This window comes from Elephas maximus, chromosome 14 (genome assembly GCF_024166365.1).
Source record: "Elephas maximus indicus isolate mEleMax1 chromosome 14, mEleMax1 primary haplotype, whole genome shotgun sequence".
Lineage (NCBI taxonomy): Eukaryota > Metazoa > Chordata > Mammalia > Proboscidea > Elephantidae > Elephas > Elephas maximus.
Window position 1 is genome coordinate 37,947,497 of NC_064832.1, and position 27,524 is coordinate 37,975,020.

General features: G+C 41.8%; 1 protein-coding gene across 1 annotated transcript in view; it reads left to right on the forward strand.

Moving 5' to 3' along the window:
- EPSTI1 (epithelial stromal interaction 1) overlaps positions 1-27,524 on the forward strand; it is a 127,665-nt gene that overhangs the window by 10,926 nt on the left and 89,215 nt on the right. Inside the window, exons 2-6 of the mRNA XM_049852955.1 lie at positions 7,089-7,147; positions 9,497-9,580; positions 13,474-13,547; positions 14,254-14,337; positions 24,267-24,340. Coding sequence (XP_049708912.1) covers positions 7,089-7,147; positions 9,497-9,580; positions 13,474-13,547; positions 14,254-14,337; positions 24,267-24,340 — 375 coding nt within the window. The remainder of the gene's footprint in view (positions 1-7,088; positions 7,148-9,496; positions 9,581-13,473; positions 13,548-14,253; positions 14,338-24,266; positions 24,341-27,524) is intronic.

The window sequence follows — 27,524 nt, forward strand, 5'->3', positions numbered from 1 at the left end:
ACAGCAGCAGGTTTTGTTTTTGGTTTTGGTCATGTAATATATGTATATTATGATTACATATAATAAAATAGATTCTCCAAATAGGTACCTGCAGCATAGACAGCTTTGTTTGTTTATCTCATATATAAAATTAGTCTAAAGGTAGGTAGTCTAGGGCTGATACAGTACAAATAATAGGCAGTCATAATAGAACATTTGTTATTTCCCGGCGTTGCTCTAAGAATGTTATATCCACACTCTATGAGAGAGATGTTTGTTATCCTTATTTTATAGGTTAAAAAAAAAAAAAGTTAGAAAAACTAAGTAACTTGCTCAAAATTGTATAGTTAGGAAGTTAACAGAATTAGGGTCAGTTTGGCACTGATTGCCACCAATGTGGTGGTTTTACAGTCACAGGGCACCAGCCTGCTCCAGTCTTTCTGCTCTGCCATTCCTGAGGCCTGTCTATGGTATTCAAGTTGCCTCTTTGACCAATATGGCTGCTTGAATTCCAGCTACCAATTCATCCTTCCATGAAGGCGGAAAGCAAAAAAAAAGCTCTTTTTCTCTGTCTGCCTGCCAGACTCAATTTAAATGAACTTTCCTATAAGTCCCTCTCAATGGCTCACATGTCTCAATTTCCCAAACTTAATGACATGGTTACATCTGGCTGTAGAAATTGTTGAGGACTATAGTCTTTTAATTGTGTACATTGTCAACTCTAATAATATAGGAGTTCTGTTAGTAAGGAGGAGATAAGAACAAATGTTGGGTGGGACCAACATCTTTTCTAATTTTAAGAATTGAGGAGAATCAAGCATGAAAACGGAAATTAATAATACGATCAAGGCGTCTCTGGTATTTTGGAAATGCCACATGGATGTCTATGGAAGGAAAACAGAAGTCTAGTTCCCATTCCTGTTCAGGGTACTGATTTTAGATCACTGTTCAGGTTTTCTTCTGGAAAATGATGTGTGCAAAGCTTTATGTTTTGTCCATACTGCAGGGTTGTTTATAATAGCGAACAACTGAAATAACTAAAATGGTCAAGTGAATGGTTATATTGTGATGCATACATGTGATGAAATACTATGCAGCTGTTTAGCATCACGGCATCCTACTTGTTTAATTGACTTGGAAAAACAACTTACAAGTGAAAGTGGGATAGAAAATGATTGCAACTGTGTAGGTGATTGATCCATCTTGAGGCAATTTTTGTATACTTTTTATTTTTTAAGTGAACAAAAAGTGACATCTCTCAGGACCACCTTCCATGGTTGTGTAGGTTGATAGCTACACAGACTTTCCAGCTAAGGCAGTGGTTGGGGGCTAAAGCGTATACCAAGCCATACACCCTAGCATGAGGTTGTCTCCGTCTGTAATAGCAGGCACTCTTTTCTGATTTGCACGAATTTACCATATCTCACTAAACCATGGGGATGCTGGTGTGTGTGTGTGTGTGTGTGTGTGTTACCTTTGTCTAGTTTCTATAAAGCCAGCAAATCTACAAAAGCCCTGATGACCTCTTGTTTGTTTATCCTTTTCTTCTGGGTGTCTACTCAGTCCTCTAGCAGGAGCTGTGTGTTACACTGATGGGAGAACTCACTAGCTTGGCATCATCTCTTGCCAGAGTGATATTGTGGCTGTGCAGGTTCTGAGAGCACAGAGAAGGAAGGAGGCCCCCCCTGAGATGTGGCTCCTGGGCTGGGCCTGGTAAGCTGGGCTTCGGCTCAAGGATGGTTACTCCGCCTGATCTTGTCATTTTCTGTTTTTTTTTTTTCTTGAGAATTTGGCTGGTTTAAAAAAAAAAAAAAAAACTTTTGGAAATCTGAGAGCCTCACAAGTTTTGATCCCATACCAACTAAAAATAGTGTCCGGTCCTTCTATTCAAAAAAATCCCATAATAAAAACCAAGATGGAAACTAAATAAAGCTCAGTCTTGTTCCTTTGATTAACCAGAATTCTTCTTCCCTTCAATTTATATACATACGAGGGTAAGATTTTCTTGAACTATGAAAAGCTCAAACCAAGTTTTTGTAGACCAGTAGACTTCATGTAAGGAGCCCTGGCGGCACAGATGGTTAAGTGCTTGGCAGCTAATCGAAAGGTTGGTGGTTTGAATCCACCTAGCAGCTCTGCAGGAGAAAGACCTGGCGATCTGCTTCTGTAAAAATTATACCCAACAAGATCCTATGGGGCAGTTCTACTCCCCCGTCACATGGGTTCACTATGGGTCAGAATTGACTCGATAGCATCTGATGAGAACACACGTCGTGTGGCCTGCCATTGCGCTTGAAACTATTCGATTCTAATCTGATCTATACCTTTCTGAATTTTTACTGTTGACTACGATTCATTTTCAGTCAGATCAGTATTGTTCCCAATTAGAAATTCTAATGACATCCGGTGCAGTTTTTACACACCAGGGAATATATTTACATCACCCTTTAGCCAGCCAAGATATTTCTCATGACTTCAGCATAACATTTTTCCATGGAGTGCTTATTGATGAGAGGTAATGAAAATTGTGCAAGAAGGTAAATGAGAGAAGTGGTTGTACATCTCAGGAAACACCTCGCAAGAAAAAGGTTTCTCAGATATCTTTTCCATTTATAGGTGTTTTTCTTTTACAGGGCAGAAAAACATATTTCTCTTTGTCTTGGACTATTCTTTTGTATATTCTCCCTTAGTGTAGATCACTGATGTGCACTGGTGGAAAGTGAAAATAATCTTAGGAATTGAGATATTTCATTAAATTTCAATGACGTAATTAAGGAAACTCATTTTCAAAGATACACATTTATTTCAGGAGCTTGAATGTTGCTTAATCGGAAGATGACCAGCATACTAAATATAGGTTGCTTGGGCTTGTCTAGAGTCACAGCTTTGAGAGTCACACTGAGGAAACAGATGACACGGGGTTAAAACAGCTGAGGCCCTTGCTGTGGGTTGAAACTAATTGGCTGAAAACATGAATAAGTCACACTTGCCATTTATGTCAAGAAAAAACCAAGAGAGAAGGGCCGAGTATGTGTATCTAGAAAGGTATACTCTGCCACATGATACTGAAAAATAAAAAGCAGCTTTTTGGACTTAACATGTAAGAGAAATAGAAGCTCAATTACTTGGAAATGTTTTCTTCTGAATATTATAAAATGTTTGAGATCTGGCATTTTTAGCCAACAAAATGTTTCTAAAAATGCTGTGAAGACATTCTGTAATGTAAAACATTGATTTCTGGGACCACTGCCCTTGAGCCTAAGGGTTATGTTAACAAGCCTCTGATTTTCAAGGCCAGATAATTTTTTCTCTCTTTTCATGTATGTCTCTGTATTGTGTCTGGATATCTGTAGGCTAGACACATTGGCCAAATATTGACTAAGTCCTGTTCCAGAGACTAAAAGATTCAGGTATAATGTCAGACTTCCATTTAATGAGATTCGACATTGTAGAATAAATTTTGGAAAGAAATATTTGGGAAATACCATAGGTAAATTTTTGCAAAGAATAAAATATTTGGAAAGAAAACCCACTGAGTTTTCTTTCCAAATATTTTCCAAAATTTCCCTAAGACCCATGGAACTTGGAAAATTCTCTGTGAAGCTCCTGTTAGCCGACTAGCAAAGAAACACTTTTGCCATTTCAGATCTTATCCTTTAAGCTTCAACTTGTTATTCTTCCCTGAAGTTTTCTACCCCTCTGGGCCATCTGTAAATCTCCTCTGCCTCGGATCTCTACTTACATCCGTTGCTCTGGCACTTGATTCTATATCCTTGTGGTGTGCGTCTGTGATTTTATGGATTGTTCTAACTAAAGTATAAAACCAATTGTCGTCGAGTCAGCTCTGACTCATGGCAGTCCCATGTGTGTCAGAGTAGAACTGTGCTCCATAGCATTTCAAATGGCTGATTTTTTTCAGAAGTAGATAGCCAGGCCTTTCTTCTGAGGTGCCTCTGGGTAGACTTGAACTTCCAACCATTCAGTTAACAGCCGGCACATTAACTGTTCACAACACCCAGGGTCTCAACTAAACTATAAGCTCCACTAAAGTGGTCTGAATCCGTTTTTTGGTATCTCTCTTCACTCCCCATAGACCCTAACACAAGAAGTTCGTAACAGGTGCTTAATTAAATAGGTTGCATTGCTTGAAAGTCTATCAAGAGGCTGAAGTTAATCATAATTTATGCTTTTTACACTGAGTTGAAAAGTTAGCTGCGGCCAGCTCACTGGTCTGAGTCAAAAGTCCTGAGTTTTGAGTCTCAGCGCTGCTGCTTAATTTATACCTTGTGGTCTTGGGCATGTGATACAACTCCTGTGCCTTTTTCGATAATTAATGGGTAACGTTCTTGGCTGCTAACTGAAAGGCTTGAGGTTGGCGTCCACCCAGAGGTGCCTCGGAAGAAAGCACTGATTATCGGCTTCTGAAAAATCAGCCATTGAAAATTCTACAGAGCACAGTTTACTCTGATACGTGTGAGGTGGCCAGCTGGTTACTAAGACACCTTGACTGATCCATGCAGTGGTTCTCCAAGTGTGGTCTGCAGATCAAGAACATCAGCCTCACCTGAAAACTTGTTAGCAGTGCAAGTTATCAGTTCCCCCTCCAGACCTACTGATTCAGAAACTCTGCCTTCTAACAAGCCCCTCCAGGGGATACTGGTGCGCGCTAAAGTTTGAGGACTACTCACCTGCGGTGTAGCCAAATCCCCGGTGTGGGGAGAAGTTCTGTACCACAACCGTAGCAGACGTGGCAAGCTGTGCAGCGTTTCATCGTTGTCTAGTGTTTCATCTTTTCGGCTCTGCAGGATGGCTCACCATTGCATCACATCCAGGTTTGCAGGTACCGCTGTAGAATTGCCGTCCCCAAGCTCCCGTTAAGTGCTGGCATTCAAGTGAAAAATCTTTCTTAGGGTGAACAAAGAATATGTAATGGACAAGGGATTAATTTTCAGCGACAGCCTCCCAATTTTGTATTTCTAATTTGTATGCATCCTAGGCTACACAGGCAACGTCTGCTGATATGCGTTAGGTAATGGGGCGTCCAGCAGCCCCATTTGCAGGCAAAGGTGGTTGTACACCTCACACTTACAAGTCTGAAATTAAAGCCCAGTTTGAAGCTGGCTGAAGACACATTGCTACGAAATAATGAGATAAGAAAGAAATGGTTTGTGTTAATCAGCACTTTTGGCCTCTCCCGTTCAATCTTTGCTAATTTGGCCTTCGAAATTGTACATTCCACGTTGAAGAGAGACTTCTAAGAGCATCTGATTTTTTTTTCCCCCCCAGAAAACCTACATTTTAAAACTGATTGTGTTTATCTACAGCGTTTTCGTAAAACTGTACCCACGTGCATGCTGTTTTCTGTTGCTGTGCTGTATCTTTGCTCTGCTAACTATTCATGTGGAAACCGTGGTGGCGTAGTGGTTAAGTGCTACAGCTGCTAACCAAAAGGTCGGTAGTTTGAATCCACCAGGCACTCCTTGGAAACTCTGTCCTAGAGGTCGCTATGACTTGGAACCGACTCAACGGCAACAGGTGGATTTTAACAATTCATGCTACGGTGGGGCCACATGGATCATCTCAGGGAATAGTCACCCCCGCAGCACAGACTAATAGACTGGTTTCATTTCAATTCAGCCCACATTTATCAAGCAGCTACTTTGTACCAGGCACTGTTCCGGGTGCTGGGCCTGCAAAGATCAATCAAGCACAGTTCCTGCCCCGACAAGCTCACGGTATGTTAACAGCTTCCCAGAGCCTTGGTGTAGAATACTTTTGCTTAAATGAATCCTTCTTTATATCAGATTCCCTGATTTCCCAGTTTGAGTTCTTGTTTATGCTCAACCTGTGTCCCAGACTAATGAGTGGCCCAATAGACTCATGACTAGAAAAGTCAAACCCTAAGGGTATAAGCCAACACTCACCCTAAGGGTACAAGCCAACACCAGCTGTCAGTTTGTCCTACTGTGATGACTTACATGTTGCTATGATGCTAGAAACTGTGCCACTGGTATTTCAAATACCAGCAGGGTCACCCATGGTAGAAAGGTTTCAGTGGAGGGTCCAGACTAAGACAGACTAGGAAGAAATATCTGGCAATCTTCTTCTAAAAATGTGCCAGTGAAAACGTTATGGATCACAACGGATCATTGTCTGACGCACTTTCTTTGGACACATCATAAGAAGGGATCGACTGCAGGAGGAGGACATCTGTTTGGTGACACAGAGGGCCGGTGAGGGTGAGGGTGACCCTTGGTAAGATGGATTGGCACAATAGTTGCAACAATGAACTTGAATACACTGGTGACCATGAGGATGATGGTGGACTGGCCAGCATGTCACTCTGTTGTACGTGGGGTAGCCGTGAGTTGGAGTTGACTTGATGACAGCTGTCCAAAGGCACAAGACTGGGCCGTTTGGCTACTCAAATGGGTGGTCAAGAGGAGGTAGCTGCACTGCGGATGGCCTGCATTCTCAGGGTTTATGGGAATAAAGGATAGATGAGCGTTTTCTGTACTCTGGATGTGTTGTGGATAACAGGCACGAGAATGCCAGTCTAAAGCCATCTTAAAGGTACTTACACATGAGGGCCAGCAAGAGGCTCAATGGAGTCCTACAGAGACAGTCCACCAAGAGCCAACGTGAAGCAGTCACTTGCCACTGTTCATTGTTTGCTTTGTATTTCTGTATTTGGCGGTATGTATTTGTTTCATGTTGTCATAAGCTCCTGTGGGACAGAGGCATCTCAGTCTTTGTATCTTCCATGGTATCTATTTGATGGCGATGATGATAAGGAGAGTATATTAGAAGGAAGAGTACCTGATGGCTTATATGAATTAGTGGAGTCCCTGGGTGGTGCAAACAGCTACCGTGCTTGGCTGCTAACTGAAAGGTTGGAGGTTCAAGTCTACCCAGAGACACCTCAGAAGAAAGGCTTGGTGATCCACTTCCAAAAAGCCAGCCCCTGAAAACCCTATGAAACACAGTTCTACACTCCTCACACACATGGGGTTGGCATGAGTCAGAACAGAACCCAGTCAGATAGGCCGGCTTGGCTATAGGAATGAGTAATTTCTCATGAAATAAGCATTTTTTTCTCTTCATTCTAGCACAGGCGCATATACCTTGATAACACCAAATGAAAGCCGAAGAAACCAGATACGACGGAGTACGTATATTCATCCACTGAACATTCAGAATGTTTCGTGTCTTCTTAAGGAGTGCACTTTGTTTTGGTCTGGAATATTTTCATTTTCTCATTTGTATAGACTTGCCAGATCTTACCAAGGCTTTTCTTTTTCCCTTTTAACTTTAGTAGTGTTATTTACACCTTTTAAAATTATTATGTTGTTAATACTTCTAAATTTGTTTCTCTACATTACTAACAGGAGCCCTGGTGGCACAGTGGTTAAGCTGTCAGCTGTTAACCAAAAGATCAGTGGGTTGAACCCACCAGCTGCTCTGTGTAGGGAAAGATGTGGCAGTCTGCTTCTGTAAAGGTTTACGGCTTTGGAAACCCTGTGGTTTAAGTTCTCCTCTGTCACATGGGGTCACTATGAGTTGGAATTGACTCAACAGCACCTATAACAACACACTACTAACAGAACTGGGCATGCAATTGTAAATCTCGCATTTCTGTCAGCTTATATCATTTCACACCTATTTTTAAAATACCTATCTTGTCCCTGTGAAGTTAGGCCAACTGCCGATATTTTTCATGAAACCATGAATATTTTGAAGCAGACTAGGTCTATACTAAATAGGTGGCGAAGGAATTTGTCCCTTCCTTGATTTCTCCTATCCCTCCTCAATGGAATTATGTAGCCTGTGTGCTCTCATAATTTTCTAAGGATCTGTTCTCAGCTGCTTTTATTTGTGTACTTCAGTTTCCTTCTCTAGATTATAAGCTCCTTGAGGGCAGGGACCATGTCTGTCTTGTTTTGTGCTTCTTGAACTTAGTGGGTGTATAACCAAAACCCCATTGCTGTCGACTTAATTCCAGCTCATAAAAACCCTATAGAACAGAGTAGAACTGCCCCAGAGAGTTTCCAAGGAGCGGCTGGTGGATTTGAACTGCTGACCTTTTGGTTAGCATCTGTAGGGCTTAACCACTGTGCCACCAGGGCTCCAGTGGGTGTGTAACCTACCTAGTGCCATCGAGTCGATTCTGACTCATAGCAACCCTAGAGGACAGAGTAGAACTGCCCCATAGAGTTTCCAAGGGGCACCTGGCGGATTCGAACTTCCGACCCTTTGGTTAGCAGTTGTAGCACATTTAATTAAAGTTGTACAGTAGATAGAAACGCTGCCATTTAAAGGCATAGCATGATATTTTGGAGCTGGAAGGAGAACTAATGCTCTTTAATTCACAAAGAAATTGAAAGGCTCATTAAGGCGGACACCCTTAACAAGGCTAGCACTGAGATTTTATGTTCTCCTTTTTTATGAGGTTGTTGGTGGGAAATGTAACATTGTCACTCATGATGGCCATTAAGGAATGACAGGAAAGGTTCCCCACCAGACAGGCAGTCCCTGATTTAGGGGTTACAGTTGGCTCATTGTAGAACCCCAGAGCTTCTGGCATCTTAGAAGCTTTTGATTTAAATATTTCACAGGAATTCAAGTCTCAGTGTTGTCTGTTTGGACTCTGAGATGTTTCAGAATTAAAAACAATAATTTTAAAACGTTATAAATGGACATTTTGAGCCATCAGGTCTAATGTGAAGATTAGGGCGTGTGGGGGAAGAAAAGAACAGTATCTCTCTGGCGCCCCCTGCTGTCACTCAGAGGGACTATTTGGGGAATGTGCAGTGCTTTGCAGGGAAGCAGGCTCTGCTGTGGGGTCCCAAAAGTCCCCAGCACAGACCCTCCATGCCTTGTAGTTTCAGTCAGCTTGGGAGAACATTTAAAACAAAGGCAGTGAGCATCAGAACTTTCTGGGGATACATGTTTGTTTACCTGTATGTGAAAAGTTATTATGGACATATTGATATTTTAGTTTTGTACAACTTTTCTGTAGGAAACGTTTAAAATTAATTTGGTCTGAGGAATACCAAAATAGAAGGAAAACTAAACTCCTTTGATTTAACATGCTTGACTGCTAACTGAAAGTTTGGAGGTTCGAATCCACCAAGAAGTGCCTCGGAAGACAGGCCTGGTGCTCTACTTTTAAAAAAATCAGCCATTGGAAATCCTATGGAGTTCAGTTCAACTCTGACACACATGGGGTTGCTATGAGTTAGAATTGACTTGATGACAACTGGTTTGGTTTTTTTTTTTTTTTTTCCAAATTTGAACCCTCTGCAGACTTGTGGAGAAAAAGTGACACACGGGTGGGCCAGGTGACCCTGCAAGGTTAGGACTGAATGACCGTCTCTCTTGCCTGGGTGTCATTCCTAATCATGCCTACATGTAGTTAATTGCCCTTTAATTGCTGTGTCTTTCTTATCATCTAAAAGGACCAATTTCCTTTTCAACCTCTAATAATTGATGATTTGGTATTTCTCATCTGGCCTAGTTGCTGAGACAGAACTGGAGAGCCTGGAGAAATGGAAGGAGCAGAATAGAGCTAAACCAGTTAGCCTGGTGCCAAGACCGCTGGGTAAGCAAGCAAACCAGCTCCCTGAATGGGAGGGCCGGCCACTGCTGGATCCTGTTAGCACAGCACCTTGCATGCGGCATTCTTTGAATGCGCATTACAGGTGGTTTGGTCACTATTGTCCTTGGGATGGAACACATTTAAAGCTGCAAGTCTGCAGGTAAATTGTTGCTTCTGATTTTCTGCAAGTGGCAAGCGGATGGTGCCAGTTATCTGAGAGTAAAGTGATGGCTTAATTGCCAAATAATTGAGAGCCCCTGAGATGCTCAACTCAGGAAGGAAGCTTACCTGGGGCGCCGCATATGCCATATCATAGCCCTCGTCAGGATGGGAGTAAAAAAGATCATACACGATTAACCATGGTAGTGAAATGCTAATGTGAAAAAAATAGGAATGGAGAGGCCATTCCACAACTGCAGTGAGGGTGAGTGGGGGACGCAGTGGTGGGTATAAAGGAAACCGTCACCTGTGTTTGCATTTCTAAAGATCGAGACCTTTGGGGCCCAGGAGTACGTGCTGCCAGGGTGATGAATGGTCCTGATGCCTTCGCTGGGTGTTTGAATCCTTCAGAGTGGATGCCTCCGCGTGGGGATCATTCACGTTTTGTCTGCCTTTTCTGTCCTAGCGCCAGTGGAGAGCTTCAAGGGCTGGACACACGGTTTCCACAGATTAGTCAACACAAACAGGTCCAGAGGCAGGGGCCACCTACTATCATGGTAGTTTCAGTGAAGTGTTTTTTTCCCCCAGAATATAATTTTGAAATGAGCTAAGTTGGAAATCATTCCAGGAGTGAAAGTAAGACTGTTATCACAGCCATTGCCCTGCATGTCATGAAAAGAGTGAACCCGGAGTGTTATCTTTACACCGAATAAGCTGACAATTGGGAAATAGATTTTTTTTTCTTTCCAAACTGGTCTCTTCAAACTGGCTGTGTGGGACTAGTGTTCTGCCTGCTCTTTGGGTGAAATTAGAGCAGAATCCCTCTGCTCTTCTTTGGTTTTTCTCAAATAGTCAAGTGGACCAGTGAATTCCAGGCCGGAAACTCTCTCATTTCAGTAATTGGTTTTTAGTCCTAGGTTCTGGTTACATACAACTGTTACTAACGAAACAGTAACGCTTCTCCCTTGCTGCAGCCCAGGCCCATTTCAGTAGGAAGCTAGCAAGAGGAAGGGCTGGCTAGGTTTTTCTTTGTTGACTCTGCCTACAGGGCCAAAGAGGGAAGGGGAAGTTGGGGAGGCGAGGGTCTGTAGTGCACTGGCCTGGTTCTGCGCGCCTTGGCCCTGCCTACTGCTCACTCTCTCTCAGGGTTCTTTGTGTTCTTCAGATTCCCACTTCCCAATCTCTGACCTGCATTTCCCCATAGAGATGATAACCTTTTCTTCAGGTAGCTCTTTTTCTTTTCTTTTAAAATCTTTTAAGTCCTTGCCCTCATGGAGCTTAAAACCAGTTGCCGTCAAGTCGACTCTGGCTTACGGTGACCCCATGTGTGTCAGAATAGAACTGTGCTCCACAGGGTTTTCAGTGGTTGATTTTTTGGAAGTAGATCACCAAGCCTTTCTTCCGAGGTGCCTCTGGATGGTCTTGAACCTCCCACCTGTTGGTTATCAGCCAAACACATTAACCGTTTGTACCACCAAGGGACTCCTTCCTGGAGCATACATTCTAGTAATAACTACCCCTCTTATTTACTAAGTGCACGTTAGATACAGTTTCAAACACTTTACACACACTGCCTCATTTAAACTGTTGCCAGCCCTATGGGTGCAGGCCCTGTGGTTATTAGTTCCATCCACCTTATAAACACTGGGACTCAGAAAAGTGATTACCTTGGCCTGCTGCCAACTCTTCATGTCACCATTGGTTCCTGGTATATGTCTTTATAGGGCTTCATTGTTCCCCTAGGTGGCCCTCACGAGCAAGTCCCTTTAAGATGTCTTTAGTTTGGTATTCTCTTCCATGTGACTTACCCTAGAATATAAGAAACACTCACTCATGAGTCTCTTGTTCCCATAAACTCTGGGCGTGCAGGCCATCTGCATGGCAGTACCTCCCCCTGGTCACCCATCTGAGTAGCCAACTAGTCACAGCCCTGTGCTTTTATGTTTTGACTTGTTCAGGTCCACTGAGTCCCTTGTCCTCCTGGGGACACAGGTTGAACTCTTCAAATGTTTTCATTAAACTTGTCTTGCTCATATTGAAGATCCCCCCATCTACACACACACACACACGATGGAATTCACTAAGACATCCTCATATTTCTGTCTCTCTTTGAGCTATCCAGAATCTCTGAGTGGTGCAGACAGCTGATGCACTCAGTCGTTAACCGAAAGGTTGGAGGTTCGAGTCTACCCAGAGGCATCTCCGAAGAAAGGCCTGACAATCTGCTTCCCCAAAATTAGCCATTTTGAAAAGCCTATGAAGTACAGTTCTACTCTGACATACATGGCATTGCCATCAGTTGGAGCTGACTCTCTGACAACTTGCTTTTGACCTATCCAACCCCTTGTATAGGCTAAAGGTGGCTTCTTAGTTAAGGTTCCCTAAACTAGGTTTCAATTACGTCCTTTGTAGATCCTGCTTAGAGACCCAAGCACCTCATTTTGGAATTTGGAGCTACTGGAATCTCTATGTCTGGGCATCTCAGTCAAAATGAAACAGGGGTCTCATTGCAACTTCCTGTTATACAAAGTATCTGAGAATGATCAAGTATGTATGTGAAAGAAGGTGCTAGGGAGTAAGAAAGAAAAACCTAGAATATATTAAACTTTGAGATGAGTTTCAACAAAATCTGCAGATGCTTTCTCTGTTTCTTCTAATATCAACTTTTCCCTACGCCCCTATTGCTTGAACTATTCTAGGAGACACTGAAGGTGACTGTAACATTTGATAAAACCTTCCGTAATCCTCACTGCTTCTCTCCCATTCCCCCACCTCCCTGCAGCAGAGACTATAGGGCCAAAACCAAACAGGCCTTATATAAAAAACAGGCCTTGTATATATCTTGGAAATCAGAGGAAGGTCCCTGTGGTATTGTTACCAGTTCAATGACGAAAACTACAGTGAATGCAAATTATTGTAACACATCTTCCCTGAGAGTGAATCTTACAGAGAACCGACACTTCCAGTGACCAAAGCACCAGAGAATGATTTTAAAGGAATCTTTATAATATGCACACCAGACTTGCATAAACACTGAGAAAAATCTCTAAGCAGTAATTCTTAGATGATTGTCAAGCTGTGAGGATTTCTGGCCTCAAATTATTTTAGGTTCCAAAGACAGCAAGCAAATATTCTAACATCCATATATTTCTCTTGACTACCTAAAGACTGACTGACAAATAGCATGGATTTATAGTGAACTACTAACTAGACAATTTTCATTGTGCTTTTAAAATGCTAGGCTATAAAGACTATGCACTTGTTTGGTGACAAGACTCCTGAGGGTATCCTGGGTTTTGCTACTTAAACATAGGACAGTCGAGTTAAAGAAGAAAAGCAATTTAGGCATCACTGATCCTCTTCTTTATTAAGTTAAGGAGTGGTCATACTCAAGCAGGAAGAATGTTCTAGAATTTGGAAGACAGGTACTATTTCTTATCATTTAGGATGGCTCTTCAGGTATGATTTCAATGTAAGTGAAAACTCTAATACTCACCTGATTGAAAAACCTTAGTAGGATTGTCTTTTCAATTAGAAACTTGGCCTCATCTTTCTCTTTTAAATAATTATATATTTGAATGCCTCATTAAGAAAGCTGGTTATGTTTTTATTTCCAGCAGTATAAAAATGTTAAAGAAACTCACGTTGTTGGCTGAGCCTGTATTAATTAGTTTCCGGTGGCTGACATTTCAGGTTAATATTCACGCTTCACCTTCCTGCCTCTTTTTCCCCTCTAGGTGGAAGACAATCAGAAGCTGAAGTCAGGCAGAAACAACAACTCCAAATGATGCAATCTAAATACCAGCGAAAGGTCAGGATCCATCTCTTCGAGTTTAATTTTGGCAAGGAATTTGAGTACCAGCATTTTCAAGCAACTGAAATAATACAGTTACTTTACCCAAAGCATAAAACCTTTAAACCAACTGCAAAAAAGAAACTCTTAAAATCAAAGAAATCAGGAAGGGAGAAGTGGAGACGACTGCCTATAATTATTCAAGCCAGTGGGACCCTTGATTAAGGGAATGTGTTGTTTTTTCCTAGTTTAAGTGAACTACACTGTTTTGAATGTTTTGGTTCCAAGGTTGTGAATTCGTTTACCCCATACCAGTTGCGAAAGTATTAAAAAAAAAAAAAAATGATTTAAGATGCTCAGTGATTTTTACAATGAACACTATGAGTTCTGTAATCAGGAAAAATTATCCAACCTCCTCTCTCCCAACTGAGAGAGAGAGAAACAGAGAGAGAAAGGGAGAAGGAGGAAGAGAGAGAGGGACAAAGCAAGAGACAGACACTCCGACTGAGGAAGAAAAGCCAAGAGAGAAGTTTCACGGGCAGGAGATGTATGTAGCCTGGCCATTCTCTGTGATCTAAATGGCTTGAAGTAACAACCTATAATCACGGCGAGGTATAGCACAAACAATACTGTAATTTGCCTTTCATCATAATTTAGTGTTCCAGAGGTTCAGACTGAAAAATGGTAACTGGTTTTTGTCCTCTGTAATCTCAATGCAATTTAGCTAAAAAGAGAAGAATCTGTGAGAATGAAGAAGGAGGCCGAGGAAGCTGAGTTCCAAAAAATGAAGGCAATTCAGAGAGAGAAGGTAAGAGGATAGAGAGGCTCAGCAGCTAACATCTCCTGGGCGCTTACTGTGTGCCAGGTTCTCCTCTAGGCACTGTCCATCTACAAACTCATTTAACCCTCCTAATAAAAATCAAAAACACTTGTTGTTGAGTGGATTCTGACTAATGGTGACCCCATGTGTGTAAAAGTAGAACTGTGCTCCATAGGGTTTTCAATGGCTGATTTTTCAAGATGCCAGCCTTTCTTCTGAGGCATCTCTGGCTGGACCCAACCTCCAACCTTTCATTTAGCAGCAAAAGACGTTGTTGGTTTGCACCACCCGGGGACTCCACCCTCACAATAACCCTGTGGAATATATACTGTTACTCAATTTTACAAGTGAGGAAATGGACACAGAAGGGTAGATAACTACTTCATGGGTACCCAGCCAGCAAGCAGAAGGACAAGGATTTGAACCTAGGCCAACTGGTCTGAACCGAAGCTCTTAGTCATCACACTGTCTTCTCTCTCAGGTGAATGATCAAGGTAGTAACTGCTTTGGCCAGAAAGCAAAGCAATGAGTTACAACGGCAATCAGTGATACACTACCATACTTATATCCAAACATTCTAGGGTGAGTGTGGCAGAGGCAAACCTGCTTCCTTTACTGATAGAAGAACATACATTTGCATTTCAGTATTGGTAACATCGTCTATTGTAGACCTCTATGTGATGTTTTTAGTTTTGATACCCTTTCTGGGGCTTGGGAAAAAATGTTTTAAAAATACTTAACTGACAGAGAAGAGAAAAGAATGTAATGCTCTTCTATCCCCACACTACTCCCATTTTGCACAAAGTCTTAAGCTGTGGTAGGTTTTCGGTATTGGAGGTTTGGGGACAGGGAGATGACTCTTGATACTGACTATCGTGTATGACATCTGCTGCAGCTATAAGTCAAAGAAACACAATTTTTTTTAATTGTATTTTAGATGAAGGTTTACAGAGCAAATTAGTTTTTCATTAAAAAATTAATGCATATATTGTTTTGTGACATTGGCAGCCAACCCCAGGACATGTCAACATTCCCCTTCTCGACCTTGGTTTCCTATTACCAGCTTTCCTGTTCCCTCCTGCCTTCTCGCCCTTGCCCCTGGGCTGGTGTGCCCCTTTAGTCTTGTTTTGTTTTATGTGCCTGATTAATCTTTGGCTGAAGGGTGGCCCTCAGGAGTGACTTTAGGTCTGAATTAAAAGGGTGTCCAGGGGCCATTCTCTCAGGGTTTCTTTAGTCTCTGTCAGACCAGTAAGCCTGGTCTTTTTTTGTGGGTTAAAATTTTGTTCTACACTCTTCTCCAGCTGTGTCTGGGGCCCTCTGTTGTGATCCCTGTTAGAGCAGTCAGTCGTGGTAGCCGGGCACCATCTAGCTGTACTGGACTCAGTCTGGTGGAGGTTGTGGTGGTTGTGGTTCTTTGGAAACACAGTTTCTATTCTCCTGTTTCCCTTCCTTCCCCTTTCTGTCCTCCCCTCCCTTTCCCCTTTTTTTCCTTTCTTTCTCCCTTGCCTTTTTCTGTTAAAGATTTGGTGTTGGTCAAAATGTAAACCCGGTTACCAAGCAACAGATGTTTTCACCTGTTAGGAGTTAATGAAGCCCAGAGCTAATGGCTTATGGAATGAACAAGGGCATATGAGTCTTTCCCTCCCTCCAGGAGCTCTCTAACTGGCTGGGAGAGCAGACTGTTAAGTCTTACTTAGAAGATGTCCTTTTGTCCTGTGTGACCTGGGACAGTCCCCCACCCCTCTCTGAGTTTTTCCTGTCAAATGATTCTGTAAGTACCACTGTCTCTTCTCCCAAGGTCATGAGCATCTCTGTTGCTGTAGGGATGTAGGCTCTGAGGGTGGAGGGAGACTGGACTTGCACATGAGGAACTGTGAATGATAGTGTGCAATAAAATATTAGAGGTTAAAAAAAGGGTATCGGAGCTTCATGGACGAAATGTGATTCAGCACTCTGTTTCCAAGTTGAAAAGCTTTTATTACTTCTTAAAAAAATTTTTTTTTGTCTGTATCCTTTTTCTGGTTCTCTATTTTTTTTTCTTCCCCAATCTTCTTTTCTTTGTCCAAGTCTCCTCCCTCCCACCCCCATCTTCTCCCCTGAAAGAAGGTTCACACGTTGGTCTTGTGGTAGTAGAAGAGGCGTTTCCTTCACAGAGCAGAGTGTCCTGCATTTCAGCCGGAACAAAGGCAATCAGTCGTCAGATCATCCTAGGGACTGAAGTCAGAGGCTTGCATGCCCTGAAGAATTAATGAGTTGCAACTTCCTAAAGTCATTTTTTGGTTGTCATTTAATACCCACAATTGGCTTGCTTATGGGTCATTTATAGCTCATTTCTTCATGCGTCAAATAATGTATGGCTGAAAATATTGTCACTAACATGGAGTAAAATGATTTATTTTTTCCCTTTCCAAGCTATACCATAACACTAGACGATAAAACACAGAAATCTGGATTGGATTGGCTTCTCTAATGTGATGACTATAATGATTGTTAGTACAAATATGCCCACAAGTGAGAGGTGGGGGTGAGAGAGTTGATGTGTTAAACCAGTTGCCGTCAAGTCGACTCTGAGTCATAGCAACCTCATGTGTGTCAGAGTATAACGGTGTTTTTTTCCACAGAGTTTTCAATGGCTGATTTTTCAGAAGTAGGTTGCCAGGACTTTCTAGGTGGACTTGAACCTCCAACCTTTTGGTTAGCAGCTGAACATTTAACCTTTTGTGCCACCGAGGGACTTCTAGTTGAGATATAGACCCTTGCTATTCAAATGTGGTCCTTGAACTGTCTGCATGGGCATCATTTGGGAGTGTGTCGGAAATGAAGACTCAGGGGCTTCACACCAGACCTTCTGAATTCAGAATCTGCATTTTAACTCGTTCCCTGGGGGATATTTGTGCACATAAAAGTCTGAGGAGCTCTAATCTACACTACCTTCCAAGAGAAAGAACAGCCCACCTTGGCCCTCCCACAGACTTGATTTCTCTGCTGACTGGCCTGCACTGCCACCATGACCTGGCCTTTCTGTGGGAGAGACATTTATGCCTTTTCTTACTAAATGTGAGCCTGTTTAGTAGCTGATGTCAGATAAAAGAAAAATGGACATAAGGCATCTAGAAGTGGCACACTTCACATTGCCAAGGTGAAAATGGCCAAAGGAAGTGATAATGGCTGTGCTTATGGAGCATTTATTTTTTCAAATGCACAAGAAGCACACATGGACACTGGCCTGCAAAACGCTGCCCTCATCCCTGGCAAATGGCTGCTGCCCAGTAACTCTCAGCCAAGTCAAATCTGAGCAGCCTGTGCCACCCCGAGAGCCTCCAGCTTGGCCTCTGTGCAGGCCAGGTCTTGACACACCTGCCTTCCAGTTTTTACTCTCCGGGAAGGGCTCACCACAGTGGTCACTGAATCTCAGTTGGTTGGTCACCACTGGTGCATATGACATTGAGTACACTATATCCTGAGAGGAGAGGGAACTGGATTTCGTACCAGCATTTGCAGATATTCTATGAATCCTTAAAACGCAGGAGGGAGGCCAGCTCTTTAAAAAAAAAAAAATTAGCATCTGATTATGTTGGTCGGGCCCAGGAGAGCTGATCCTTTGGGCAAAGAGGAATTTTGGAGAGGGCACCTTGATGCTTCAGTCAAACTTGAAATGCTATACTTGAGTATGCTGATGGTATATGCACTTCCAGTGGTGTGCCAGAACCTCCTTGTGCTGACTTGTGAAAGCAGATTGTCCAATTTTCAGGATTTTTGTGAGCTAGTTGCCTTCTTGTTGGTAGCTTGAGATCAATCATCGTGGCAGTATTTACATCATGGAAATCGGCAAATCCTACAAACCAACCTCCCCTCCTCCTCACTGCCAGAGCTGGTTGTTGAATGTTTACAAGCACACCACTGTTTAGCCCTAGATAAAAGTGGTACCCTTCCCCCCCTGCTCCCACTAACCACATTCCAAAGCCAGACCTCAGAGGGCTGAGGAGAGCAACGCTTTTGCAAAGGGTCTAGCATATTGTGTGTCTGACATTTATAGATTTAAAAACAGATTATAACCCATATGGCAGGCGGAATAATGCCCCCTTCCCCAAAGATGTCAACATCCTAATCCCTAGAATCTGTGAATATGTTATGTTACTTGGTAAAGGGGAATTAAATTTGCAGATGGAAATAGGTTACTAGTTAACTGACCTTAAAATAGAGACATCATCCTGTATTATCCAGATAGGCCCAGTGTAATCACGTGGGTTCTTAAAAGTGGAAAGGTGGGGATTGCAACTAATGTCATAAAACAATTTGGGTGTAAATATTTGAATGACAAATGATTTGCACTGTAAACTTTCACCTAAAAAAAAAATAATAATAAAAAGTGGACAGGGAAGGAAGAAGAGAGACAACCAGAGAGAGGATAGGAATCAACCCACCATTACTGGTTGTGAAGATGGAGGAAAGGGCCATGAGCCAAGGAATGTGGGAGACCTCTAGAAGCTGAAAAGGCAAGGCAACATATTCTCCTCTAGAGGCTCCAGAAGAAACGCAGCCATGTCAACACCTTGATTTTAACCCAGTGAGACCCATTTTGACTTCCAACCTCCAGAACTACGTTGTAATAAATTTGTGCTGTTGTAAGCCACTAAGTTTGTAGTACAGAGAGTCCCTGGTTTGTGAATAAGATCCTTTCCTAACTGTGTCTTGAAGTTGAATTTGTAAGTAAGTCAGAAAAGGTGCATATGGTTCTTATTTAGCCTTACATTAGTGCAAGAAAAGGCTCAAAGACTTTTCAATGACGTAAAAGTCGCACATGCAGCTAGTGAAGGTGGTTGTGATGAGGAATTTATTTATTTCGAGTAGGGGTTGGTTCAGTTGTTTCAGAGGGAGGGCAAATTTACATAACATTCAAGAGCAAGTATGAGTTGTCCTAAGTCTGACATTTGTAACCTGGGGTCTGCCTGTAGTCTGTTACAGCAGCAATAGGAAACTAACACAACCCATGTGATGTTAAAATGATGTGTTAATTTCTCCTCCTAGAAATCTGTAAAGCTGAGAAACTATGTCTAAAATATTAGTGCATCAGAGTGAGAGAAAGTGGTGTAAAAAAAACAAAAAACACTAGATGCAAGTACTTTTGTTAGTGCCGAATATGGCAGCATAAGTGGACATGTTTTCATAAATCCTCAGACCCAAGTTTAGTGCTGTGGGAACAAACCTCCACCATACTTCCCCCCCAAATCACATTGACCAATTAAGTAATAATTTGTTTTTCCAGACTTTCATAACATCTACAAACTTTGGAAAGCTTCCAATTTCATATCAAAAACCCTTCCTGCCTTAGGCTGTGTTCTCTAGAGAAGCAAAACCAGTAAAGCATATAAATATATATGTATGTAGAGAGATTTATATCAAGGAAATGGGTCACATGGTTGCAGAGGTTGGAACGTCCCAAGTCCATGGGTCAGGCTTCTCCTGATGCACATAGCCACAGAGATTGGTGAACCCAACATCAGCAGGTCAGAGAGCAGGTCTCTTGTTCACAGGCTGTGAAGATCTACGAATCCTAAAAGCCCTGTGGAGTATTATAACCTACATTTTTTTCTGATGGGGGGAGTAGGCTCAGAAAGGATAGGAAACTAGCCAGAGATTGATCACAGGGTGATGAGTGACATCTAAAGCCTTCGTGGTTGCTAAAGTCATTTGGAGCCCAGGAAGTCATGGTGTTTTATGCAAACACTGAGAAGCATCATTATTTTGAATGCTATAAAGTGAACTAGAAACTAACCTGTAGAAAATAAGGTATATATATATCAAATGTAGAGAAATAAGGAATGTATATTAAATGCATATTTGTAAGAACTCACACTCGTTACTTTCTTATTTCTAAGAGACAAGTAGTAGCAACAGCTAAAGGTTTAAGAACAATTTTAGGGGCAAAACTCAACGTGAGGAAATTATTTCAATCTTCTTTTGTAAACCAGGATAAGATGTCAATTTCTGAAAATTTTCAAGGAACACCAGTGTTTCCCAGAAATACAGCTCTTGCGTCATGCATTTCTTTGTGGATAAATTGGTGTGCACCTTAAGCCTCCGACTGTCAAAATCTAGTAGGGTTCCATTAAAAAATAATGTTGAGACATTAATGATATATCTGAAATGCAGAGGCAGTACTAAAAGGGTAGGCTGCTAGTTTCTCCATGCATGATTTTGCTTATCTGTAAAATGTGTATGATAAGAATAATAATTTTTACCTCGTGGAACTGGTAGGATTAAAGGATACAATATGTGTAAGACACTTAGTACAATTCCTGGCACTTAGTAAGCACTCCACAAGGATGTCCTAGCCTACTTACGAACGTGAAGAAGTGCTTTAACACTGTCTCATTAGACTCTGTTTTATCAGCTTCTTGTTATTTTATATATGGATCTGATGGGTTCAGTTATTTCATTTACATGAATGAGACTGCTGGGGAAAAAACACTTAAGACTCTTTTGCCTCACCAGATCTCTGGGCTTCCATCTCGGCTGAGTCTTGGCATTAGCAGGCAGTTTTCCTTGGCATTCCAGGCCCGTCTCTAATGATCAAAACCTTGCCTGACTTCATATGCCCCTTAGCCTCTTCTTTCATTTTCAGCAGATACCTTCATCTCCCACTTCATAGGAAATAAAAGTCATCAGTCTTAAGCACCTTTACTTTTCTGCTTCCTTACTCTTCCTTTGCTGCTTCTACGCCATCCCATCTCAGCACCATGGGCACTCAGACTGGTGATAGATAGTGCCTTTGTGAGAAATGGAAAAGACACCTCCTTTGAGCCGAAGCAGCCATATGCCAAGGTGCATGGTTTGGTGAGCTGGTTCTGTTTCAGCCTTTCCTTCCCGCTTTGCTGGACTCCCCTGAGCAGTGAACAAGGGCACAGTGGAGTGCAGTAGCCGTGCCCCCACCCCATCCTTCTCCTCCTGAGAAACTCTTGCTTGTTTTTAAAGACTGGTCTCTATAATTTCTACCTCTAATTAGATTCATGGTTTGCATAGTTTTACGTGATCATCAACCCCTTGGGGAATCTTAAGAAAGCTTTGGACCCTTTCTCCATAAAAGTGAGCATACTTCCAACATATATAGCTTATCCATGAACCTGAGGATAAAAACCACATTCTGAGTGTTACTCAACCTCTTGGCTCCAGGGACCCAGCATGGGGTCTACCACTTAGCAGGCACTGAATGAATGAAGTGGAACTCTTGAGTATTTCCTGATCACTCACTTCTGTGCTTTTTCTCTGTATTCATATTACATTATTTGTAAACCTCTATCCCTTAACATGGACCGATAAACAACATCATGATAAATGGAGAGGAAATTGAAGTTGTCAGTTATTTCATTCTACTTGAATTAACAATTAATGCCCATGGAAGCAGGATTCAATAAATCAAATGACATATTGCATTGGGAAAATTTGCTGTGAAAGACCTCTTTAGAGTTTTCAAAAGTAAAGACGTCAATTTTATGACTAAGGTGCACCTGACCCATACCTTGGTCTTTTCAGTCGCCTTATATGCATGGAAAAGTTAGATGGTGAAAAAGGAAGACAGAAGAAGAATTGATATATTCAAACATGGTATTGGTGAAGAATATTGAATATACCATGGATTGCCAAAAGAACAAACAAGTCAGTCTTAGAAGAAATACAACCAGAATGTTCCTGAGAAGCAGGATGGTGAGACTTTGACTCTCTTTGGGCATATCATCAGGAAAGGTCACTAGAAAAGAACATCAAGTCTGGTAGAGGGTCAACAAAAGCAAGGGAAATCCTCAATGAGATGAATTGACACAACAGCGGCTCGCAGCAGTGGACTCAAACATACCAGTGATCATGAAGATGGCACAGGATCCACCAACATTTTATTCAGCTGTACATGGGTTCTCCATTAGTCAGAGCCAGTTTAATGGCAACTAACAACAACAACAATCCCCTAACATATTTAACATGCCATACTGTCATATTACTTTCTTGACATCTTCCCAGCTAGACTCTGAGTTTCACCAGGGTAGGCACTGCTCTGTTCATTTCTGTATTCCCAGGATCCAACGTATAATAGATGTTTGATAAATGCTTGTTGAATAAATGAGATTCAGGAATACTAAATGATTTGCTTAAGGTCAGTCAAACAGTGATGGTGGAGCTGAAGTGGATTCCATATTTTCTGTCTCTGGATCTCACGTTCTTAGAGATTTAACATTCTGCATCTGTATATAGTTGAAAAAAGGTTTAAGTGACTGCTTCACTCACTGTTAAATGGAAAGAGTCTGTTTAAATACTAAAGCAGGAACCAACTTTGGTAGGTCCTAAATAAAATTTCTCAAGTCCTCCGGTATTTTGGAAAATTCTTCTCTATAGACTTCTGCTAAAGAGTAGATGGATCTTTTTAAGATGTAATTTACCTACTGTGTAACTGTTTTGTGAGTTGTATACAGTGATAATGTATTAGTGAAGAGATTAAAACCATGTAACTTCTCAAATTCTGACCTTGCTGAAGGAACCCAGCCTTTGTCTGTTGATGCTGGTATGTTTTGCCACTCTTCTGGAAGTAGCGTTCTAATCCTGGCTTAATCAACACCTGGTATTTTCTTGCCATCTTTTACCTTTTTGTTGTTGTTGTTGTTGGCCTGGGAGTGTATAGAGTGTGAGAAGCCTATCGTAATTAATCACTTTCGGTGTCAAGAATCAGAATTTTTATTAGAGTAGGGTCATGTTTATTCTGTTTCACAATTCTCTGTTAGCTTGTTTCCTCGAATTCTGTTTCATTATTAATCCAGTTGCTTTGCCTTGTCATTGGTTCCCTTTGATTCTGCTAATTTCCTTGCCAATTTTTTTTTTTTCCTGAAATTGAAATCATAGTCCATTTTGCCTTTAAAAGTGGGGTCTAGAACATAGTTCTACAAATGAAGACTTTCAGGGAAATAAACAATATGAACAATTCCTGCCCCCATCCCCTTGAAAGATGGAGCCAGACTTATGCCAGGGTTTGAAAGTGGTGATTTCTGTTATTCCCTCTCCACGGGTTTTCCTGCTGGGCAGATCCAGGCTTTTTGTTAAAGCAGACCCAGCTGTCTCCCTGGGATTCATTTAAAACTTCGTATCTCTTCTGTGTTATGGAACTTCAACTCCCAATAAAATTTTTTGCCTAGAAATTTTACTTGTTTTTTTTATAGGCAAGTTAAAGAAAAGAACAGTTGTGTCATGGTGGGCAAAAAAGCAAGCATTCCTGGATTCTTTAAATTGGATTCAAATATGCCAGAGCCATGGTGATAGTAATATCAAATATGAAGTCCTTTGTCTCTAGACTCTCTTAATAAGTAATTAAAAAAAAAAAGAACTCTTTTTTATTCAAGTGGATGCCTCTTTTTTTTTTAATGACATTTGTTGTTCAGTTCTCAACAGCTTTAAGTATCTGAAACTAAGTCAGAAGGGAGTTGGGTTGGCTTATTGAAAAGCTTTTCCTGAATGCTTTGGTGCGCAGTGGTGTGTATGTAAGTTTTTTAATGAGCTACTTAACCATTTATTATAATTTTAATTTAACATACTTGGTATGGAAGTCTCATGTTTCCATTTGAACATTCTGGAAACACTGCTTAAAATGTAAATGTTGCTGCCATTTGAACTAAAGAATAAAAATGTAAAATACTGATTCTTTGATTATACCCATCAAGTTGGGTAAGGGGAGCTATGGAAATAACTTGGGGCTCCTGGGTTCCATTGGAGTGCTCATGGGCTCTGAAATGAATAGCGTCTTGGAACCCCTTGTAGGGCTTCATGTTAGATTATGGAAGCCACAAAGGACTATGGAATTTGGACCTTGGGTAACTTAAACATCATGATTCTGCTTAAAGCTTCTCTAATATGTTACACTTTGACCTTTGTGCTTTCAGAGCAATAAACTAGAGGAGAAAAAGAGACTTCAAGAAAACCTCAGAAGAGAAGCATTCAGAGAGCATCAGCAATAGTAAGTTTATGTTTTCAGATCCTCGTGCCTTTATAGGCATAGTGTTCATCCTGCTTTTGTATTCTAGGTGATGGTAACTTTTCAAAATAGCATATGGTATTGGACTATTGGCTGTCGTATTAATTATGTAATTGAACTCTGTCATTATCTAAGTAAGGTTCTGAGGTTGGAGACTTCTGTGCTCACCAAAGTGTTCTTTATTAGTCAGTAAATTAGAGACTGTACTGCTAAATTTGAAGAATCCTCCAATTATAAATGACTAGGAGGGCTTGATTCTTCGGTGATCCCAGGTACTTCAGATTAGTTATGATGACTTCCAAAATACCAATATTAAGAAAACCAGTCCAAGGAGAGTCTAAACTAACAAGGGGTTTACCTCATGGATTGAGGGCTGTTATATAATTGTCATACCTTCCTAGACTGAGAATTGAGAAATCGTTCGCAGTCACTGGTGAAACTCCCGATTGGTGGTCACACACCGTGGTAATTTTTCCAGTGTGGCATGTGAATAACAGGACAACTCTTGTTGTTATGCTGTTGAGTCTGCCCCCAGCTCACGACAACCCCATGCCTGGTGGAGCAAAAGGCTGCCTGGTCCTGTGCTATCCCCACGATCAGTCGAGGATTGGACCATTGTGATCCAAAGGGTTTTTGCTGGCTGATTTTTGGTAGCAGATCACCACCAGGTCTGTCTTTCTAATCCATCTAAGCCTGGAAACTCCACTGAAACCTGTTCACCACCCTAGCAACACGCAAGCCTCCGTTGACAGATGGGTGGTGGCTGCATGCGAGGTGCATCGGCTGGGAATTGAACCAGGCTTTTCTGCATGCAAGGCAAGAATTCTACCACCGAACCACCAATGTCCCATATAGAGCAACTGCTGTATGCTTTGTGTTGAAGATAATCTGCTCTGCTATTATATAGGCTTTAAAGAAAATCTCGTGCCCTCGCTCTTGGCAGCTAGGTTACCAGCACACTGCTTAAACGATTAGATAAAAAACCAAAGAGCCTGGCTCCTGAGTTAATTCCAAATGTGGTGGCATTAGAACTGGACAGATGTGGTTTCACAGCTCCATTCCCCAGTGATGATCTTGGGCAAACTACTAAACCTGTTTAAGCCACAGTTTTCTCATTTTAAAAATAGGGCTAGTTCATTTGTAAAGATTAAATGAAATAACTTTTGTAAATGACGTAAAAGTCCCTGAGCATTGTAGGTATTGGAAATGATACTTCTGTCACAGAGGGCCCTGTTGAATGTGATCATACACCCTTTACTTCGCAGAGACCATACACAGCTTTTCTGATGCAGAACTAGTAAATTGGCTTTCCCTTTTTTTATTGACTATTTTCTGACTGCATCGTCTTCTCTTTTCCCTTTATTGCCCCTCATTTACAGAATTTAAGATTGCTGTGAAGTTGGGGTGAGCATATGTGACACCCTAGAGTGTATTCGTCCTCCAAGAAGAGCCTCCTCTGGTGTTTTCACACTATTGAAATTACCTTGTCTCTATCATAACACAGCTTCTTCTTGCTTTATGACTCAGAGGCAGGAAAGGAAAAAGAAGTTTCTGAGTCCTTTACTTTGCCACTTAGCACTCTAGGTACTCTGGCCGGAGCTAACCAGCCCAAAAAACAGGTGGAAGGTGGGGTGGAGTAGGGTGGAAATGCTAACAAGAGATGTTATTCCCCTTAAGTTGACGTTACCGTACTCCCATTTTAGCCGCAGAACCCATAGCCTGTCTCTCCTTACTCTTCTTCTAAGGTAGGCATAAGGATAAGGGTGTTGGCAGGTGTCTTAGTCATCTAGTGCTGCTATAACAGAAATACCACAAGTGGATGGCTTTAGCAAAGAGAATTTTATTCTCTCACAGCCTAGTAGGCTAGAAGTCCAAATTCAGGGTGCCAGCTCCAGGGGAAGGCTTTGTCTGTTGGCTCTGGAGGAAGGTCTTTGTCATCAGTCTTCCCATGGTCTGGGAGCATCTCAGTGCAGGAACCACAGGTCCAAAGTGTGAGCTCTGCTCCCTGTGCTGCTTTCTTTGTGATGTGAAGTTCCCAACTCTCTGCTTGCTTCCCTTTCCCTCTTGAGAGATAAAAGGTGGTGCAGGCCACACCCTCAGGGGAACTCCCTTTACATTGGCTCAGGGAGGTGAGCTGAGTAAGAGTGGTGTTACAATCCCACCCTAATTCTCTCAACATAAAATTACAATCACAAAATGGAGGACAACCACACAATACTGACAATCATGGCCTAACCAAGTTAATACACATTTTGGGGGGAACATAATTCAGTCCATGATAGTGGGAAACTAAAAACCAGGAGAAATTCACTGCCTTGAAAAGAGATATGCCGGGGGGAGGCAGCAGATTAACCCAAACCCAGTGCCATCGAGTCACTTCCAACTTGCGACCCTATGAGGCTAGTGGGGCTAATGTATTATTACCTCCTTCTTCCTGAGTAGCCACCACATGTCTGTCAGTTAGCCACACTGTGATGGCTTGCATGTTGTGATGATGCTAGAAGCTATGCCATTGGTATATCAAATACCAGTAGGGACACCCATTTTGGGTAGGTTTCAGTGGAGCTTCCAGACTAAGGCAGACTAGTAAGAAAGGCCTAGTGATGTACTTCTGAAAGTACTTTCATAAGCCAATGAAAACCTTATAAATCACAACAGAAACGTGTCCAACTTGCTTGGTTTGGACACATTATCAGGAGGGATCAGTCCTTAGAGGAGGACATCAGGTTTGATAAAGTAGAGCTCCAGTGAGGATATATGGGACTGTTGGTGAGGTGGTTGGCACAATAACTCCGTTATAAACTTGAACATGTCACTGATTGTGAGGATGATGCAGGACCAGGCAATTTTTTGTTCTTTTGTACATAGGTCATAATGAGTTGAGGTCGGCTCAGCGGCAGCTAACAACAGCAACAATCATAGGTAGAGAATGGTTGAGAGCAGGGCTTCAAACCAGTTTGAACTGGTACAGTCATTAAAAAATGGTAAGAATGAAAGATTCTCGGGGTTTTAAAGGACCTGGGAGTTTGTGTCTCCTGATCTTCTTTCCCTCCTAATCTTCCAGCTTCTGGGGTTTGTATTTCACTAAATGCTAGAGATCAGCCACCATTTTATTCTGTAAAGAGAAAAAGGGTTTACCTCCAGCTACTACACACACTGTCAGTGG